The sequence below is a fragment of the Brachyhypopomus gauderio genome, unplaced genomic scaffold (assembly GCF_052324685.1).
Source record: "Brachyhypopomus gauderio isolate BG-103 unplaced genomic scaffold, BGAUD_0.2 sc64, whole genome shotgun sequence".
Classification (NCBI taxonomy): domain Eukaryota; kingdom Metazoa; phylum Chordata; class Actinopteri; order Gymnotiformes; family Hypopomidae; genus Brachyhypopomus; species Brachyhypopomus gauderio.
Window position 1 is genome coordinate 107916 of NW_027506885.1, and position 21953 is coordinate 129868.

Below are 21953 nucleotides of genomic sequence, written 5' to 3' on the forward strand. Positions count from 1 at the left end.
CCTCAGGGACCATAACAAACAGGTTCTCCACCCCTGACTGGGGTAGGTCTGACTGAAAGCCTAAACTGAACCCTGAATAAAAAATTAGGGCGGGGCCATTAAAAAAAAACAAAAAAGTTGAAAAGAATACATTTTGAGAGAGCTGTTGCATTTTACACAAAGGACTTTTGAGTAGGTGGCAAGACAGACACAAATATATACAGTCAAGTTCAATGTTCGGTACAGTTTATTTAAAGACAAGCAAAACACCGGTAACCTTTTTGTACAGATTCTAGGAAATGTGTTATTGATCTTGTACTGGAAAAGCTAAAGACTGCAGACAACATTTCTTCCAGACACACCCATGAAGAGCTTGTTTTAATAGTATTGTACGTTAATAATACTGTACTTCAGTAGCTTTGGCCATATGGGTAAAAAAATGACTCCTGGACTAGTTAAGGAGTTGGCTATCGTGTTTATAGCAGTGTGGAGTAACATATAGTAAATAAATCAGATACGTTTACATTTAGACGATTATCAGTGGTTGAAAATACAAATTTTAACAGCATGGGAGAAATAAAAATGTAATTAAAACACCTCAGCAGTTCTCCACTCTGATGAGAGAACTAAACATGTCATGCGTGTACAAACGAGTACATCACAAAAATAAAGATCACAGTATTAACATGTAACTCCACGCTAGTGGCAGCACACAAGAATACCAGCATATTACTGACCTTGATCAAAAGAAGAAACTGGGAGGACTGGGAAACGGGGGGCAGACTGACCCAGAACACCTACACAGCAGCTAGACGACCTGTCCTGTTGAAGCCCCATGTTCCACATACACACACACACACACACACACACCCTCCGCTCACATCATCTAATGGGTGTTACTTCCCATCTTTGGTAAATACATCGATTTGCACATCCAACAGCCATTCAAAAAGAAAAGAGCCATCGGTCCTCTATCTAATACTGCATTTACTACTCAGTAACTTTACATAGAAAACTACTAATTCTGTATATCTACACTAGAACTTTGGGTCTCTAAGCACGTCTATAGGTTTGTTCTGTCACTCACACACACACACAGAGCAACACTCTGGATCACTATGGAGAACACTAACCAACCACTGATATTAGTTATTGAAAAAAAAAATCAATTAGTTAATTCATATTGATTATATTATCAAATAAGCAAAATGGCAAAGTGTAAACTCAGGAGAACAGCTTAAGGCTCTGAAGGGAAGGTGGCCAGAGTAACCCTAACCCCTATCCTTAACCCCTAACCCTTTCAGAGAAAAACAGGCACACAGAGGTTCAGGCGTTAGTGGTGATGTCATGCTGTATCGTTTCTGAAAACTCCACAAGCACTCAGACCCCGTTATATTCTTCACATGCACACTTGCACATTCATACACACAGGCACACACATAAACACACACACTCATATGCACATTGGCACTCAGAAATGTTAACCCTTTTAAAAGTAATCGCCAGCCGTGCTGTGGCACTGTGTATGCTCGCTATGAAGTAGGTTAAAAACATTTAAATTCATCACAGACCACTGAAGAACAGCAAGTGTGTGTGTGTGTGTGCGTGTGTGTGTGTGTGTGTGTGTGTGTGTGTGTGTGTGTGTGTGTGAGAGAGAGAGAGAGAGAGAAAGATGCTTTAGATGCTTCCTGTGAGCATTACATGAGAATTTAATGATCAAGTCCTCCAATCTGCATGCTGAACGTGTTCATCACTAATGTGGGAGTGCTTTTGCATCAGTGTACGTGAGACTAAGGGTGGTGTTCAGTGCGAGAGGAAGGACTGCATCATGTCGATGGGCAGGAGGAAGACGATGGTGGTGTTCAGTGTGAGAGGAAGGACTGCATCATGCCGATGGGCAGGAGGAAGATGATGGTGGTGTTCAGCGCGAGAGGAAGGACTGCATCATGTCGATGGGCAGGAGGAAGACGATGGTGGTTTTCAGCGCGAGAGGAAGGACTGCATCATGTCGATGGGCAGGAGGAAGACGATGGTGGTGTTCAGCGCGAGAGGAAGGACTGCATCATGTCGATGGGCAGGAGGAAGATGATGGTGGTGTTCAGCGCGAGAGGAAGGACTGCATCATGTCGATGGGCAGGAGGAAGATGATGGTGGTGTTCAGCGCGAGAGGAAGGACTGCATCATGTCGATGGGCAGGAGGAAGATGATGGTGGTGTTCAGCGCGAGAGGAAGGACTGCATCATGTCGATGGGCAGGAGGAAGACGATGGTGGTGTTCAGTGCGAGAGGAAGGACTGCATCATGTCGATGGGCAGGAGGAAGATGATGGTGGTGTTCAGCGCGAGAGGAAGGACTGCATCATGTCGATGGGCAGGGGGAAGATGATGGTGGTGTTCAGCGCGAGAGGAAGGACTGCATCATGTCGATGGGCAGGGGGAAGATGATGGTGGTGTTCAGCGCGAGAGGAAGGACTGCATCATGTCGATGGGCAGGGGGAAGATGATGGTGGAGTTCTTCTCAGCGGCGATGGTGTTGAGGGTCTGCAGGTAACGCAGCTGCAGGGCCGATGGAGACTCGGCAATCACCAGAGAGGCCTCCTTCAGCGCCCGAGAGGCATTCATCTCTCCCTCAGCAGCGATCACCTATGGAGAGAGAGAGAGGGAGGGAGGAAGGGGGGGGGAGGTGAGAGAGACCTCAATGCTAAGATTAAACATTTCTAGTCATGACCAAATGTGAACCAAAATTTCTATTCACCAAAATATATCACAAAAAAACACATTTCTACATTTCTAGTCCTTTGAGTGGCATACTTGATAAAGGGAGCCCAAAACTTTGACAATGTCTGATTTTATTCTAAAATATAAAGGACATAAATATAATAAAATGTAAAAATATTTTCACAGAAAACAATGTATATTCTTGAATATTTTGGGAATCTAACCATTCACCCAAGGCAAGGACCTCAACACACAACACAATACTACAGGTGATGTGCCTGTAGAAGGAACAACTAGCGACGCTTGTATTGGGAAAACTGATTAACAGCAAGACATGCACTGAACCCGCCGCACGCACCACAACTTCACAGAGTGGAGCTGATGTATAGGGCGGGGCCACCTGAGAGAGATCTGTTCAACGAACCCCGATTATCTCCACACTCGTGGCTGCCCTCTGGTGGCCACCCATTGGCACTGCGAGCAAGCCGCTACATGTACTTTTTTAGAGAAAGGACACATACTTTTGCTAAGTGGATGAACACGCATGCGAAACGCCCAGGTGTGTGAGTGGGAGTGTGTGTGGGTCTACACATAACTAGTCGTCCATAAGCATAGGGGAGAGCATAAATAACATGAACCAAAATGACATTACATTTAGAAATACATGTCTCCACTATAAAAGAAATTATTAGTTTCAAACAGCTGGAGCTGTGATGAACCTTCCTCGAAAAGGATGTAAGAATATTTTGAAGAGGGTGGTTTATCTGAAGAGGGTCTCTGAGGATCCCAGCTGCACGAGCTGAGTGAATCCCTAGAGTAAGTACAGAGTCTCCCTAGAGTAAGTACCGAATCTCCCTAGAGTAAGTACCGAGTCTCCCTAGAGTAAGTACCGAATCTCCCTAGAGTACCGAGTCTCCCTAGAGGAAGTACCGAGAAGCCATAATCACACAAACAGGTCAGCAAACCCACAATTCAGGTTCTGCAGTGGTCAGCCCTGCTGAGAACTCATGGAGCGAGCTGACGGGAAGAGATCCCACTTGAGACACCAGGACGGATCAGAGGAGGTTCTGTTCAGAGGACCGGTCTCAGATTCCTTTATATGTGTTCGCTCAGCTCAGCGGGCATCACTGGAGATCACCCAGTGGTGTTATGGAGGGGTACCTGACACAGGTAACTCCCAAGTTGTCAATACAAGAACACGCTCAGAATATTTTATTTTCATCTTATGTTCTTCCTCCTTTTTTAGTTAATCTTTACAAGGCAGCAAAAACATTTGCATCATTTTGCAAGTCTGAGGCCTGCTGTCCTTTAATGTCATTTATTGTCGGGACAGATTCATTCCAAAATGCGTTTCAGGTTTCATGTTCACACTGTACATTAATTAAAACAACGAGAACCCGGATAACGTATACTGAGGCATTTCAGTGTACACAGCCGTGTGGAGCTTCCAGTGTGGATGACTCTGAACCACTGAACACGTACAAACAAACCTCACCAGACAGCGCACTTTAACACACGCCGTCACTGAGCAGACGCCAATGGCAGTTCTTTAAGAAGCAAAGGAATGTTTTCCTTTTATGGCAAACATCACAGGCAACCGGTCAACAGTGGATCAAGCATGTACTTCACCTCATCATCCTGCAGCAGAAGGAGATCTAAAGGACTGTAGAAGTGACCCCTCTACTCTCACAACACCCCCCCCCCCCTCCTGGACATGATTATGGGGAGGGCTGAGAAAGGCCCGCTCGACACAGACTGGTTTATGTTGCTGTGGATCAGCACCATTAGGATTGTACATCAAGGCACATGTATTTCTGCTCACAAACCCGACTTTAAAAAGAATAATAATATTGTTTTTTCCTAAACAATGAACAAATGTGGGTTTGATTTTGTCATTTAGATTTTAGATATGACTCTTAAAAAAAATAATGGGTGTTGTGTAAAGTGCGTGCGCGTGCGTTGTGTAAAGTGCGTGCGCGTGCGTTGTGTAAAGTGCGTGCGCGTGTGTTGTGTAAAGTGCGTGCGCGTGCGTTGTGTAAAGTGCGTGCGTGTGCGTTGTGTAAAGTGCGTGCATGTGTAAAGTTTGTGTGCGTGTAAAGTTTGTGTGCCTGCGTGTTCGTGTTCGTGTGCGTGTAAAGTTTGTGTGCGTGTAAAGTTTGCGTGCGTGTGTGTAAAGTGCGTGTGCGTGTGTGTAAAGTGCGTGTGCGTGTGTGTAAAGTGCGTCTCACCTTGGCTCTGGCCTCGCGTGCAGCCTCTGCCTCCGCCGCCATGGCTCTCTGCAGCTGGAGGGGCAGTTTCACATCCTTAATCTCCACCCGCTCCACCTTAATGCCCCAGTCATCCGTCGCTTCATCCAACGTGGACTGGAACGAGAGGCAGGAACTCACACCTTCCCCAGTAATGACGAGCTCGTGACCCTCCGATCATGACCCCGTCTCCCCCAGACCGGACACTTGTTAATCGGGTCAAACTGCAGTGCAGGCATGTCCGTCATCTCCACACACAGCCGTGGGGAACGTCCCGGCCCGAAACCTCGCGGTGCCGGAGAGAGCTGCAGCCCAGGTGATCACTGGGGTCGCTCTGAACCGTTAAAAACACGCTTCCACATCAGGACCCAGAATGTTGCCAGTGTAGCCCACACCGTGCTGCCCTGCCTACACAGATCAAAGATCGTCTTTGGAAAACCCCACCTACACTCACTGGCAGATTTCTGCCCTTATACGTTACATTTAAAAACATTTTCCACATTTCCTTGGGAAAAGATGATGGTGATTTATATGTATATGACACCCATCGTAGACCAAAACAGAGCAGTGTAAAAATAAGCCAATAAAATATCATGAGAAAAAAATTTATATAAATAGAAACTGAAAGTATTATAGGACAAATAGCACAGAAGGCAAAATGTGTGTGTGTTTGTATGTGTGTGTATATACACATAAGTCCATACCCAGCAGTAGCACAGACACTGATATACATAGCAGCCCCAGCAACACTATAATACACCAATGATTAACCAGCCAGGCCCCCACAGCTAGGCTCCCACAGGCCGGCCCCCACAGCTAGGCTCCCACAGGCCGGCCCCCACAGGCCGCCCCCCACCACCATACTCCTACCATGTCAGTGCATATGAGCTGCTGACAAAGGCCAGAGGGAATATCTCTAAATATCCCTCCAGCAGTGGTTGTAGTCTGTAACTATACACAAAGTGCACCTGTGATGTACACTATCCAGCCACCAGGACATGGACACCTGATCAACAGACTGCAGAGGCCTTTAGGGTCCACACTTGTTTGGGAAGCTTTAACTGGAGAGCATGGTGTGTGTCTGTGGAAATCTGGGCTCATTCAGTCAGAATAGCACTGATGAGATTAGACACTGATGTTGGATTTGCACACAACCCACTACAGTTCCCCCACACCACACTGTTCTCAATCCAATGTCTCTGATGCGGTCACATTAACATTACCATAACGTAGACCAAACCCTGAAAACCAACCACCAACTGCCCCCACCGAACTCTACTGGTTATGCAGCATTCTCCATCAGATTTCCAGACAGTGAAATGTGACCCACAACTCCAGATAACTCCAGGCATTCACGGGAGATTATATGTCTATGTGCTTAAGTTTCCACACCTCTTCGCAATGTGTGTGGCTGAAGTCCCTATTTATGAGGGATGTCCGCATACTTTTGGAAATACAGGACGTCTCAGAAGTAAGGAGACACCCATATTAAATGAATACACTCTGAGCGTGGTGCATATTGAAGACAGAATTGATGTTGCTTGTGTTAGCACAGAGCCAAATGTTTTAGTGAAAGTTAATCAAGAATAGGAGAGAAGGACTTAATGCTCATTTCAATTTAGATCATCCTTACTTCGGAGACCCTGGACAGTGTACGTAATAAAGCATGAAGGACAGGTACAAGACAACGCGTTACACTACGGAGGCAGGTGAGAGTGTATATGAAGGAAATTGTGTTTGTGTGCACATGCGTGTACCTGCATGCTGTGTGCGATCTCCTCACGGTCCGACAGGATCTCGGCCAGGTTCTTGGTGCCGAGCACGTTCCTCAGGGTGGTCTGGGCCAGCAGACGGGTGGCAGCGTCTGCGTTGGTGATGTTAGCCACGGCCAGAGTTGCGTTCTGCACCCGGTAATAGACCACACCGTCTACACTCACTGTCACGGAGTCTTTTGTCAACACCTGAGGATGCCAGCACACACACACACACACACACACACACACACACACACACACACACACACACACAAATGGTCAGTCTAGGATTACAGGAGTTATTCTTGTGCATGTGGGACACACACGTATTTTACCTCCTGGGGGGGGATGTCGAAAGTGATGGTACGCATGTCCACATTAATGAAGCTATCAGTGCAGGGCAGTATAAAGAAAAGACCTACACACACACACACACACACACACACACACACACACACACACACACACACAAGACAGGGGAAAGAAAGGTTCCATTAAACAACTTAATTAAGCAGTGACAGGGCAGTACTGGCTGGGCTACGTGCAGCATTGTGGGTAAAAGCTCATGCTGTCTACCAGGCGCCTGTCTCTATCCTCCGTTACGCTTTTTTGGCCACAATACGCCCACTTTAGTCAATTACGTCAAAAGAGCTGCCCACTGAATGCAAGCAAGACACTCACCAAAAAAATCTGAGCTGAAAAGTGTCATCACATTCAGCCAAATTGATCACGCTGACGTCTTCAGCATAAACACACTACATTTTAGCAGAATTACTGTACAGTTTCCAATTTATTTCCACCAGTTCTAATAAAAAGCACAGCAATAAAGTAAACCATTAATCATTAATGACTTTACATCCCAGTCTAGCTTTTAGCACTGCATTGGTGAATACTTTCGAATGACTACATGACCACGTTATAAATAAACACAACCATTTAAATGTGCATGTTTAATACACCATTGGTCCGTAAGTGTAAATGGTTGATTTTCTTAATAATGATATCATTAATAATAATACATTTTGTTTCAAGTGCCTTTCCAAGCAGCTAAAAACAATGTACAAACATAACTTCTAGCAACATATTAACATTAAAAGTATGACGTGTTCTTCCTGGGACTACACTGGTCAGACACCTGCCCTCCCCGGCACTCCACTGGGGAGACTGGCCTCACTGGGACACACAGCACTGGTGAGACTGGCCTCACTGGGACACACAGCACTGGTGAGACTGGCCTCACTGGGACACACAGCACTCTCCCCAGATTTGTAAAGTCATATGCTGATAGAATGCCGCGCATGAAAGCTTGTCTTCTCCTCAATGAACCGTAATCTCACTTCTCACATCGTGGGCAGTCATGGCCTGGTGGTTAGGGAACTGGTCTTGTGACCGGAGGGTCGCAGGTTTGATTCCCAGACCTGAGGCCATGACTGAGGTGCCCCTGAGCAAGGCACCTAACCCCAACTGCTCACTTGTATAAAAATGAGATAAAAATGTAAGTCGCTCTGGATAAGGGCGTCTGCCAAATGCCATAAATGTAAATCTCACAACTCGTCCTCCGGAAGGCACGTCAGCTGCGCTATCTCGCCCGGGGGGGGTTCAGCGTGTGCCGGGGGCAGTTAGCAGGTCCACCCGGGCCGGCACCGGGAAGGGCTCCGGCATGGACGTTCCATTCCTCTCCCCCCCACAGGATACTGGGGAAGCAGCCAGCCAGCAGATGGGCCTGAATCCCTCCGCTGGTCCCTAGCCCTCTGTGATCTACCGTGGTGCACCTCGGGATGGAGTGGAAAATTCCACCCGCATCCACTTTAAATTGTTTGTACATAGCACATTCCTGGGAGGGGCCTAGCCGAGACTAAACACTCACGACCGCCAAAAGAGAAGCACTGGTCCTTAACGGAGGCAAATTTGCATATGCCTTCACAGATTAGTGGGAGAGTCCATGAAGGACCAGATGGGGGGGGATGAGTTGGACCATTACTAGCTTTAAGAGCACAATAAGGTCAAGTGTTAGCAGGGCTGAGTATTTCTAATGTTAGCCACATTCTTGAGTGTTGAGGTGGACAGGAACCCCATCCCCCTCCCCAGAGTTCTGCTGGGTCAGATTACAAAATGCGGGACATGGTGGAAGACCAAATATAGATGGAGAGATGGAGATTTCTTACATCAGAAGAGTTTCAGATCTGCTCAGCTAAAAGCTTCTTACAGGGTACAGAAATGCAGAGAACGAGTGTGTAATATGGGAAGATTAGGCACAGCAGCGTAAGGTTGTATTATCCTAAAACACCGAACCTCATGGATCCTGGACAACAAAAGTCATTCAGCCCACAAGGACTCTAAAACAAAGAGGCTTAGATTACATTGTAGATACGTGTTTAGTTCAGAGCTCCATGCCCAGATACATTCTACTACCTAGGTCAGTTTCAGGAAAAAGCAGTTTCTTTTTATTGGGGAAGTAAATGAATATTAAATATAATCTGGTGCGCACACACACGGATGAGATTTTGTATCCACGGTCTTGACACCAATCGTTAAATGGCATTAACCTGCTAATGGGAGGAGTCTTAAAGATCCATGCTACAGTGCTGTCCTTCATTTTACGTCACAACACCATGGCAACAAAGACCTCTGAAGACAGCCATCAGTTACACAGCCTATTTCATTAAGCAAATTAATCGGCTAATTCTAGAGAAGCAGCCTGCAGAAGACCATACAGCCCATAATACCCCAGTCCCCCGGAAAACATACGATTACCCGGCAGCTTGCGGAGAAGATTGCCAACCACAAGCCATAGCAGGTCAGAACCGATAAGCTTTAGCTTGGCGTGGGCAAACTCTTTTGGGGTCAGAGAGATAGAAGAGACCACGAAGACGTCATGAAACTGGCTCTCTCTCTCTCCGTCCGTCCGAGCTGGTCTCTGCCGGCGGTTCAAGGTGCAAAAACGTGGCCTGAAAATGTAGGTCAGCAGTGATGGGAACACAAACACGCTTTATTGGTGCAGTACGAGTTTCTCCTGCTGCAGGCTGCCACAGTGGAAGACCACCACACCACATTTGCAAATATCCATTGAGGTGCACGAACCCGTGGTCTCGCCATGTGCACACGAGCGAGCGTGTTCAAAAAACAGGCTGCCGACATCTCTGACCACAATCATGAGAAACAGGAGAAGTGTGCGAGAGATTCATGTGAACGCAGAGATGTGAAAGCTCACCGCGGCCAGAGACGAGACAGATCCAGTGTGAGTGGTGACGGGTGCAGCGCTGTGGTGCTGAGCAGGTGGGTGGAGGCTCAGACTTCATCCTCCATCTCCTGCATTGTTATGTACGTGCTGGTACTGACACGGCATCCAGCCGTACTGAATATACCTCCTACCAACATACACTCACCACAGCACGGACGTGACAAAACATCTCTTTTACGTTTACGGCGTTTATCAGACGCTCTCATCCAGAGCAGCTTACAAAGTGTACACTAGTAGGAGGCTGTGGTGCCCTAGCTCAATGCGAGTGTACACTAGTAGGAGGCTGTGGTGCCCTAGCTCAATGCGAGTGTACACTAGTAGGAGGCTGTGGTGCCCTAGCTCAATGCGAGTGTACACTAGTGGGAGGCTGTGGTGCCCTAGCTCAATGCGAGTGTACACTAGTGGGAGGCTGTGGTGCCCTAGCTCAATGCGAGTGTACACTAGTGGGAGGCTGTGGTGCCCTAGCTCAATGCGAGTGTACACTAGTGGGAGGCTGTGGTGCCCTAGCTCAATGCGAGTGTACACTAGTGGGAGGCTGTGGTGCCCTAGCACAATGCGAGTGTACACTAGTAGGAGGCTGTGGTGCCCTAGCTCAATGCGAGTGTACACTAGTAGGAGGCTGTGGTGCCCTAGCTCAATGCGAGTGTACACTAGTAGGAGGCTGTGGTGCCCTAGCTCAATGCGAGGGGAGCAGTGGGGGTTAAGTGCCTTGCCCAAGGGCACTTCAGTCATGGGAATCCAACTCACAACCTTCCAGTTCCCCAACCACCAGACCAGTTCCCTAACCACCAGACCACGACTGCCCTTTGGTACATGCACACACACACACACACACACGCGCACACACACACACACACACACACCAGGGAAAACCAAGCATCCTAAAACTCTACGTGCCAGCTGATACCTCTTTCGTCAGTCATTAGACGAGCTTTCGGCATTTTGCATCTGTTTAGATTGTGAAGGACGAGAAACAAGATTAAGGGTTCTTACCTGGGCCTTTAGCTCCTCCCCGCAGAATACGGCCCAGACGGAAGATTATAGCTCTCTCATACTCCTTCACGATCTACAGGCATGACAAACACGTCAGTTAAACTTGACATGCGACACACTGATGGAACATTCCATATTACTAGAAACCTATAAATAGAATCACCTATAGATTTAACTCCTATAATCCCACTCCATTCTTTAACATTACTCGTTCAGTAACATTAACAAATACTCAAAACATTAGCCCTGGCAATGCAATGCTTAAACCACCATGTAAGATAATATGATAGAGAACATGAATTACTGATTGTTAGTTGTTTCACAGGCCCCCAGGAAGCAGACAGAAGTCTATTTTAGCCATACAGTACACATGTACCACTGGAAATAATCCCAACAAACCCTTAACTCAGATTATGAAGGGCTTTGTAATGACCTGCTGAGTGGTGCATGTCAGATTAGGGACTGAGCAAGGCATGGAGTGAGTAATATTGGGAAGATGTACACAGGTAATTCCGTGTACCAAAGCTATTAGGAGTTGCTTTTAGATAATAATATAAGGCCAGGTCTTCTCGTTATGTTTATGAACATAATGGCACACACACACAACTCGATGCATTACAGTTCATTGGGTTCTAAAACTGAAGAACATGGGACTAATCTTCATTTAGTTCAGAGTGTCAGCCATACGAAACTCCGTTTCATTTTTAAATATATGCCGTCTGCTCTCCTCATCAACACCCTAACATGATTTAAAAGAGATTATTATTAAAGGACCCATAATGCAATTTTCCATTACACTGGAGGTTGCCAGGCAACTCCTGGGCCTGTTATTGGCTTAAATGTAGAGCGATTATCACAGTGTACCGGTGCTGTATGAACCCAGAAGACACGTGAACCACAGCCTACAGTAGGACATCGACTGTGAAGTGCAGGACTGTCCCCATTCATGGAGGGACAGAGCGCTGTCCAGTGTCCCTGATCCAACACTCCTCATTTAGTCACACCAAACAGGTGGACACCCTGTGTGTCACTCTTTACTTTTACTGAGAAATAACTCTTCACAGGTCACACTTGAATGACTGAAGGAGTGACACACGCTCACTACTAGCGTCTTACTTGTAAATACAATATTTTTCCTCCACAATCATAATTCACACTCTGCATAAAGTCTGGATGCCACAGTGTTCCCAGTTACCTTGATGCACATCCATATGGAGATGGGCAGGGTGACCAGCGTGAGCAGGATGGAGACAAACACCAGAAACCAGCCGCACAGCCCAATGTCACTGCTAGGATTCTCCAAATCTACACAACAGCATGGACACAAACACAGAGAGCATGAAACAAGAGCCATTCTACCTGCTGCCTGTGAAAACACCCGTCACACTGATGCCTGCGTACAATTCTGTGAGCAAACCAGAGTTTATCCTTCCATGTGCCGTGCCTGATCTTATGGAATAAATATTTATTAAATATGAGGCTCGATTTTACAACCTCTGGCTTCAGAAGATATTCTAAATCCTGATGTCCCTCAACCTGTGGTCCAAATTGCACACCTTAGCATCATAAATGATCAAATGATCAATGATCCTTGGCATTAGAAATGATAAATACAGTGACATAATAAATGATATATACCCTGGCATTATATATGCAAAACACTTTGGATATATAAACTCAAAAATGGACAAACTGTCAATTAAAATTAGTTTAAGAAATTATCAAAAGATAAAGTTTTCAATTAATAATTCATGCTTTAGCCTGAATTTTGATTCAAAACAACAAACCCTTTTAAACAACCTTTGAACATAATTTCCACCAGTGTTAGTCTCTGGGCTATAACCCGGACATTCAGACAGCACAACATTCATGCTCACACATCACATGCATTAGGTTAATATATATAGTTTATCTAGTTTAGTGGTTGATCTCTACAATACATCCATGAACTCTGTGAACAGTTGATTGTGTGATCAGTTAAAGATAATTTAGTATTCCAAACAGACACCTTTATAAACAATGTTTTACATTCAGGCCTGCACTTAGAAGTGCGAACATCCATATTAAACGGCGGTCTCGTATGAACACTATTTAGAGGTGCATCTTCAACACATCAACGTTAACATGAAGCGCATGCGTTGGAACGTGGTGTTATGAAACAAAAAGCTGCAATTGTTATGAGACAACGTATAAATCCACTTAATTAATTAATGCTGAAACTATCACAACACAAAGCCATAGGTGTGTAAGGGTTGGGAGATAAACATGCCACGTCAAGAATCAGCACACATCAATGAACTTAAAAGTTTCCCTTAAAGTCGAGCCGTACCTTCTCTCTCTGCAGAGTCGCGATCATCTGGAGAGAGACGCCAGAGTTAAACACCAGGAGTTAAAACACCAGGAGTTAAAACACCAGGAACCAGCAGTAAGAGGTGCGTGTGACACTAGCAGCGTCCACATGACAGGACGGATTGGCTTGAAACACAACTATAAAATTATTTCTTTAGGAACATTTTTTTTTGTCTCCTACACAATTTCTCCCACATTTTCCCCTGGTTTCTAGTTTAGCAGTAGAAACATATCCTGCGTTCCTTCCTTCTGGATAATAATAAATCACATGTATCTGTAAAATAAAATGTACAATAATTGATTTACATGTTATAAACCTACATGCATCGACATATATTAGTTTACATTTGTAAATAAATACATCCGCGTGTTTTTTGTGTTTGTTTGGTGCATTTATAAGATGTATAGACCACATTATTACTAATATTTGGCTTGTTTGATAAAACCTTGCCGTTGCTGGGACAGTCGGACAGTCGAGATCAGACACTGATGCAGCATGTCCGTCTCATCGGACCCCAAACGGAATCAGACGGAAAATCCCTTCTGTGCACCGGACAGGCGCACAGCACGCCTTCTGCACATCCGTTTACAGGCGTGAGCTCTAAGCATTTACACAAATGCGAATGCGAATATTTAGAGAAATATATAGAATTAAGGTTTGTTTACTGCTTGTGGTCTTCCATTCTGCTACAGCTATGGGCCATTAAACGGGGAAAAGGCGTGTAGCTGTAGCAGTTTGTTCATCTTTTAACCCAAGACTCGCAATAACCCTTAATAATACTCCTAATATTCTATTACCTTTCTGCACAGCCCTCCGTTTGGCCTCCCTCATTACCGCCGTCTCCTTATAGTCGTCCTCCATGTCGCGTACGAGCTGAACTACACGGTGCGCGTTCACGGACTTGAACCCGAAGCAAAACAAACAATGGGGCGTTGAGGAGGGGGCGGGGTTAGAAGAGGAGGGGGCGGAGATAGGGGAGGAGGGGGGCGGAGCTAGGGGAGGAGGGGCCGGGCACCTCCTTCGTTCGTCTTGTGCGTTTTGTACCGCTCAAAACTCTCTGTCGCCATCTACTGCTGATTAAGTTGTAGTCCGTGTCATCACTGTAAAGAATGATCGTATCTAGTCAGATAGCTATATACTGAAAGAATATATATACTAAAAAAAAACTGTCGTAAAAGAGACAAACCAGTCGCTATGTATTTGTATGCTACATAGATTCTCCTTACACATTCTGACCGAAACATTACTTAAACGCAGCCCTAATGGATGTTTGGGACACTAAACGGTTCCGCCAAAGATGCACGCCCGACACCATCCTATGTGCAGGTCGTACATGGAAAATAAGTCACGGGTAATTATGCTTAATTTCCCCCAGGGCACAGGGACTCCATGCCCTGTTTGTGCACCACGCACTACTAGAGTAGTCCTTGAGCAATACTCCTGTACTACATTAGCCTAGATATACAACATGGATCAACAGTGTTGCCACATCCATGTATGTACTTATTTTCATAGAAAACAAACACACGTGATCTATGCTGCTGAACTGTTACAGTGATGGTTGGGGAGGCGACATGTAAGAAAGATGAGACTGGGCGTGGTATATAAACATAACCTGCTTCCTTTTGTCGTTTGCATGAACCAGCCGGTACAGTATTGGACCTGTGAACCTGGCCAGCTGAACACTGGGCCTCAACAAATGCCTTGCAGTAAATATTAATATCACACTGAGCTCTTCATTTCTAGGAGCATAATTTCACATCCACCATTGGCAGGCGAGCAGGGTGTGTGTGTGTGTGTGTGTGTGTGTGTGTGTGTGTGTGTGTGTGTGTGTGTGTGTGTGTGTGCGCGCAGACCGGGCGTGTGCTGCTCCTGTCCGCGTGGTCAAAGTGACCGAGGCTCACGTCAGCGTACAGACAGCCGCAGCTCCCGTGGACCTGCCGTTACCGGGCAGTGGTCCAGAAAGCCCCTCGACCCATCCCTTCCGTTTCCTGGAGGCGCGATTATCCAGAGAAAGTACGGAGAACGGGTGTGCCTCCCGCCGGAGTGGGCTGGGCCTGCGTGCCGGATAATCCTCTTTTAATTAGGCTAAGGAGAGGGGATCTGGGACCCCCTTGGCTTAGTCACAGCACATTGACAAAGCATCAAGCTGGGAGAAACGCACATCGCTGGCTGCCAGCAGCCAGTTAAGGCCTAACACTGTCCTCTCATGCGGGAAACCCGCTCTTCCTTTACCCAGTGGCCGCACCAATCTGACCTTTTCTTTCAGTTATAGATTTTTTTCCGGTCCCGCGCGGCCACAACAGATAAGTTACAGAACATGCTTCGGGTCTCTCCCATTTTCTCTCAACCTCTCTCATTGTCTCTCTGCATTTGTTATGTTTCTCTCCGTCTTTCTTTCTGTCTTTGTGTCATTTCAATTAGAAAAACGCTTTGAGGTTACATAGACTGGTAAATCTGTTTGGTTGAATGGGGGGGAAAAGAAAGCTAAACAACAGAAGAACAGAAAACAAACAACCACCCTAAACTAAACAAAATCCACAAAGTAATCACAGATCTACACTAGAAAACATTAAGCAGAATTCAATCTGATCCTGAGGTTAATGACCTATGGAATGAATCTGTGAAAGGGCAGTAACAACAGTAGAGCAGTAGAGGGCAGTATTGCTCCTCTAACAGATTATGCGACAACACGTAGTTGTCACGGGCTCATGCCATCCTCTTCCTCAGAAAAGCTGCTGCATTTCTGTTTGTGCCATCTGCTCTCCTAGATAGGAAACCCAAAATAGGAAATAAGAGACCAGCACAGACATTTAACATTTCACTAATCAGATACTGCCTCTTAACTTTAAAACATTTCTTAACTCCAGCTCTTCAAAATTACACACTTTATGTAGTTCATCAAACCAGAAGCGATTAACTTCATAATTTGAAGAATCGGGTGTGGATTTGGCAAAAAAAATATGTGATGTATTTATTAAATATGACAGTAAATCTACTTAAAGCTAAATGATGTAACTTTTTCATTTATTTAGAAGATTTTATGGAATTTAATACACTTTGCATTGAAGTGCAACTCCAGTATATGAAATGTTGCTTTAGTTCATCACTTTGCATTTAGAAAACTCTTGATTTACAAGAGTTGCTTTTTGTACCGATCACGTGAGCTCACGTGAGCTCACGTGAGACGCTGGTCGGAGGGTTGTCCTGCTGCTTCCTGCAGGTGAGATAGCGCAAGGCTCTCTGCATTCTGGCCGTCTCTCCCAGTCAAATGAGTTTCTCTGTCAGAGTCGGAGGATTCAGGGCACACACTGCTCCCCCCTGAGCTGCCGTGCATTAAACATAAAAGGCGAGTCTATATGAAAAATGCACAGAGCTGTGGATTATAATGTGCTTGATACCCTGCTGTTGTTGAGGAGAGAGAGAGCGAGAGAGAGAGAGAGAGAGAGAGAGAGAGAGAGAGCGAGAGAGAGAGAGAGAGGGAGAATGTCTTGCCCTGGATAGATTTCCTCTTCCAATAGAATGGGTTTGATAGCAGGCCTGGATGACTGCCTGTGCAAACATTTACTCACAGTACACCATCCTCCGATCGCATTACAAAGATTGATTGTTCACACGCTATCTCACCTACTGCTGTTTCATTGGCTAGTATGAAATCAAACACAGGCTTGAAACAGGGGAATAAGAAAAGAGGGTGGTGGTGGTGGTGGGGGGGGGGGTCGTGATGCTCAGGAGACAGGCAGAGATGGCAATAAAGCATAAAGGACAGAGAGGACACGCGTCTTCGTCAAAGTCCCTGTCTTTGTGTGCCTCCTGCAGAGGACGGCTTGGGAGCAGTAAGGACGGTGGTAATGTGGATAATGTGGGGAAAGGGGAGTGCTTGATACAGGACAGACCCGCAACACAGTGGCTGAGGGGCCGTCAGTCCAGCGAAAGACACACACACACACACACACACGCAGCTCTGGCTGCAAGGTGACCCAAAGCTTTTACCCCAGGCTTTTCCAGCCCACTTCACCAGCCACATCCAATCAGGCCTCCATAACTAATATTACAGAGGCGAGAGTAGCATGAAAGATGCTTCCTGGTTTTTCCATCAATATCTGAGTGGCCGGAATGAATGAGAGGTAAACATGGCGGGGGTGTGGGCGGGGCAGGGGGCATGGGTGGGCGGGGCAGGGGGCAGCGGTGGGCGGGGGCAGGGACGGCATAGGAGTCATGCTATCTCGAGTGGAAGTGCGGGCGCTGATGAGGGGCACTGACCTCGCTGCGGTAAGGTCACTGCACGAGGAGGGGTATCTCTGCTCAGTTAATACCCTCCCCTTCCCTCCAGTCCATCCACAAGCAGGCAACAAAGGTAAAACTCAACAGATCGCTGCAGGAGACACCATCAGATTAGCCGCATGGAGGCACCGAGCTCCCTCTCGCCGCTCACGTCGTTAGCATTTAGATAGGCGGGAGCAGCAAGGCCTGTGTAATGGGCTTTTCCCACTGCTCCGCTCCAATCTGCAGAAGAGAAGAGGATTAAATCAAAAGAACAACAATGATGAGAGAGAGAGAGAAGGATGGAGAGAGTTAGCAAGAGAGAGAGGGAGAGAGGAGGAGGGACGGTACATTCTGATCAGCTATGAGCCCATTACGGCTAGGCTTGTCCGAGACGATGCAGGAGGTGATTGGAGTTTATCACCGTTATCAAAGGCTTCGTCCCTCTGCCATACTTCACCCCCCCCCCCCCCTTCCTTCTGTCCTTCCCCTCTTCTCCTCCACCATCCCTCGCTCTCTCTATTCGCGTTCTCTCCATTTCATCCAGGTCAGCTGGCGTGGGCTGGAGTGTCCTGTGGGACAGGAGCTAGAAGATAGCATCAGCGCGCGTGTCTGCCTGATCTCCTAATTCTGCTTCATTTAAACCTCATCAACTCTTCCACTGGACCGGAAGACGAGAAGAATAGAAACAGCCTGCGTGGTGTTTTTTAACCTCCACTCCAACTTTGATGTCAAATCTAATATTATACCTTCACACACTGACACTATCATGTCATGCTTACAAACACACACACACACACACACACACACACATACACACCCTGTAATACTCCCTCATCGCTTAACAGTACCATAACCTGACGATCTCAACAGAATAGAAATGGGGTACTAATCCTGCATAACCCCCAACTGTCCCCTCAAAACACACACACACACACACACACACACACACACACACACACACACACACACACACGCACGCACGCTCAGATTTGGCATGCCTCTCTGACTGATGCAGAAAATGAGATTACTGTATTTAAATGACTATGATAATAGAGTCCATGCCTCTGGTCTCCTGTAGGAAAGAGGGATTTCTCCCCTGCCCATTGTTAGTAGTTTAGCTGAGAGGCCATGTCTGAATGGCCTCACAATAGGGACGTGATATGCAAAGGTCTTTACTTTCTTTCATCGCCCATCGTTTTCGTCTGGCCCCGTCTGTCTGCGCCCCCCCCCCCCCCCCTCCTCCGAGACACAGATGTGAGCGACCCGCTTTCCTGGGACCCATGACCCAGATGCAAAGCGGGCGATCATCTTGCAAAGCCATACGCTGATGCACGCTTATCGCATTTCTAATGACATAATCCCGCATTAATCGCAGTTTAAGGGACGCAAACGCAGCGCAGATCCTTTCACCTCTGCTGGGCGGGACAAGACAGGTGTCCGCGGCTGGCTGAGGGTGCCAGGCAACAGGCCTTTGGGTCGTATGTATACGAGAGAGGCCCCTGCACAGGTGTACCAACACCTTTCCTTCGGCAACACTCCTCAGTGGACACACCTCCAGGGTGAGGCAACCAGTAATATCTACTTATTCGGTTCAGCCCCACCCCCCCACCGACCACAACTCCAGCACCCATATTTTAGTATTTTAGTTGAGTGGTGCATTGCACTAGTGCACACTAAAACCAGTAGAGGAAACAGGGAGCTGTGTGAGTTTCCTGCTCCAGTATACGTTAACTGGGAATGGGGAGAAGGTACAGGCACGTAGATGTGTACGTCCGGGAATGTGGGCGTGTGTGTGTTTGTGTATGCATGCATCTGTGTGTTTGTGTAAGTGTAAATGTGTGTGTGTGCGCGTAGCAGCCGCTGTGGCAGTGCAAGCGTAGGTGTGTCACACAGCACTTTATCATAGATGGGTTTTTCGGCAGGTCCTAGCACCCCCCCCCCCCCCCCCCCCCCCCCTCCTCCCCAACCCCAGTCTCCTGCTGCTTGCCTGATCTATCGCTGCTCTGCAGCGCTGGGAGCGATAAATCACGGTAATGCGGCCTCGCCCATGATGGGTGCGGCGGGCGATCGGGCGAGATGGATCTGCGGGCGCGGGCAGGGAGGGAGAGCTGCTTACGGATGGAGTTTGTTTGCCCCGGGTAGGGGCTCATGGGTGCTACACACAGCAGCCGCCAGGGGCCTGTGGGAGACAGGGGGGGGGTGGGACACAGAACACAAGTGTCAAGAGATACAACATCGGAGGGTCAGAATTAGCCGAACTCTGATTATGACGCAGCACCGTGTGTACTGGTCAAGGAGGTGCAGGGGGCCGATAAGAAGCCATTCTGCAGGAGAGAGAACGAGAGAGAGAGAGAGAGAGAGAGAGAGAGAGAGGCAGGAGCAGGAGGGGCTGAGAAAGGGGAAAAGGAATAACAAATGCAAATATCTACCAGTGTTCAGGGGACAACGCATTCAGGTCCCATTTATTTACTTGATCTTACCCTCATTGTGGACCCACGAGCAACATACGTTATTCGAGAGACAAGATGAAGAGCAGCAGAGCATGAGTGGAGACGTTAGTCCTGTCTCTGCCATGTCCCCTAGCAGCAGAACCCCGAGCTGAAGTCAGGACGCAGGGGCGGGAACGCGGGGGGAACGAGAGCAGGAAACCCGGGTCAGGACACGCCCGCCTCTTTATTGCCCGTTTCATCGGTGTGTTAATGGGGTGGCAGGTGGGGTGAAACTGTGCCCCCCCGCGCTTTTGTTTACCTTAGCACACACACCACTCCCCGGCCAGCGGGCCCGGTGCCTCTAATCCTCTCTCTGTGAATCGGACGGAGGCACCACGTTGAATCTGGGAAGGGAGTGTGAGAGCAGAGGGCTGGGTGTGCGGGTGACGTGACCCTCAGGACGTGGGGAGGAGGCCCGATGCCGTCGTGTTTTAACCTCTGCACTCTAATTCACTCTCCTGCTCTACGCAGCTCTCTCAGTACTTTAAGAGAAGAACTTTATTTGTGTGACTATGTGTGAATTTAGGCACTGGATTTGGCTGAAATAGAGCACCTAGCTTCACGCGCAGATGTTCAATATTTTAAAAGATTTTTGTATGTAGATTTCTTTAGATTTTATTTAAGTGAACGGGGAGTTGGTTACCTAGGGAACTTTTCTCGCACTCCGTGCGAATGTTCTCGCTTCGGCACTGTAATCTAAAGTAACAGTAATTCACAGCGACAGATTAGAGTGCTCATCCACTGTAACAGATTAAAGTTATCTTGCGTCAGTAAGAGCAGCGCACGCATGTGATCTGAATGAAAGGAAACTGCTGATTCGCCAGAGCCCACACAGCTAGTTTGAGGCCTGTTCTAATACAGCAGCAAAGTTGACAAAGTTGCTTTTAAACTCCCAGTTGAGGGAAGATTGGTGAAGCAGGTTGGATGAAGGCCGGGTTTCGGAGGGGGTTCTGATCCGGGGAGGAACAACTGCGGCTCATTCGCTCCTTCCTCCCCCCGGTACACCCCCCCGTCCCCCCGTCCCTCCCGGAGCATGCTAATTCCCTTTTGATGAGGCGTGCTAAATAAATCCTGTTTCCTTGCCTTTATTCCACTATGGCTCCTCAGGCGGAGATCAGGCCAGCAGATTTTCAGAGCTTCTGCTGCTACAATAGAGTCTGTGTGTCTCTCACCGCTCACACTCGCCACACACTGGCTCCGCCGGCCGGGACCGACAGCCCGCTCGGCGATATCCGCGCAGGCCGGGCCTCCGGAACCACGAGCGGAGGTGCCGTTCCGGTGCCGGACTCGGACGGGCCACCGACGGGCGGGTGGGGCTGGTCAGGCGGCGGAGAGCACCACGGCGGTGCTGGTGGCTGTGACGGGCTGCGTTATTAATGAGGAGCAGCTGGGACCAGCACAGGTACACACAAAGCCCAGCCTATAACCGCCAGGCCATAAAAAATGAGCGGATGGAAATGAGATGGAGAAAGGATGGGCGGGTTGTGTGTGTGTGTGTGTGTGTGTGTGTGTGTGTGTGTGTGTGTGTGTGGGGCGGGGTTCCTCCACCCGGAGCAAGACCCAGACTCTTTCTGTTGAGAAGGCGGCGCGTCGCCACAGGTCAGCTGACATGGTCACCGCATAAAAGGGCCACTTAGCTAGTGGAGAGTAACCCGGACACTTCCCCACAGGCCACGGGGGGTCAGAGGTCAGCCCTTGAGAGGTGTAGAGGTGTAGCGGTGCAGCGCGCGGGCAGACTTTTTCAGCCACTGCGTGTGGCACTTAGCCAAAGGTGACAGCTGTGTGAGGACCAGGGACGTGTTCAATCACACTGAAGGGGGGAGCAGGAGTCCCACTCACTTCAAGGGTCTGCAAATCACACCCAGGGCAACATTAGCCTCTAGCGCCACATTACAGGCATCGGCCTTTAAGGGCAGTCG

The 21953-nt window shown here is 47.8% G+C and overlaps 1 protein-coding gene across 2 annotated transcripts; it reads right to left on the reverse strand.

The window, feature by feature from the left end:
* Positions 1-208: 208 nt before the first annotated feature.
* Positions 209-14227, reverse strand: stom (stomatin). Of its 2 annotated transcripts, XM_076988832.1 has the most exons (8): positions 14077-14227; positions 13259-13285; positions 12125-12234; positions 10930-11002; positions 7031-7113; positions 6699-6902; positions 4924-5058; positions 209-2620 (listed from the first exon to the last, which is right to left on the reverse strand). In XM_076988832.1, the coding sequence occupies exons 1-8, from the start codon at positions 14138-14140 to the stop codon at positions 2432-2434; spliced, it is 885 nt and encodes a 294-aa protein (XP_076844947.1). In that variant the 5' UTR covers positions 14141-14227; the 3' UTR covers positions 209-2431. The 2 variants fall into 2 exon arrangements, with proteins under 2 accessions (XP_076844947.1, XP_076844948.1); XM_076988833.1 differs by lacking the exon at positions 13259-13285 and having other exon boundaries at positions 14077-14202.
* Positions 14228-21953: the final 7726 nt, after the last annotated feature.

Excerpts from the sequence above, each read along its gene's own strand:
- stom (XM_076988832.1), bottom strand. The coding sequence starts at position 14,140 with ATGGAGGACGACTATAAGGAGACGGCGGTAATGAGGGAGGCCAAACGG. Across the intron at positions 11,003-12,124 it reads CCATATGGATGTGCATCAAG|ATCGTGAAGGAGTATGAGAG; the intron begins GTAACTGGGAAC and ends TCATGCCTGTAG. Across the intron at positions 7,114-10,929 it reads GGGAGGAGCTAAAGGCCCAG|GTCTTTTCTTTATACTGCCC; the intron begins GTAAGAACCCTT and ends GTGTGTGTGTAG.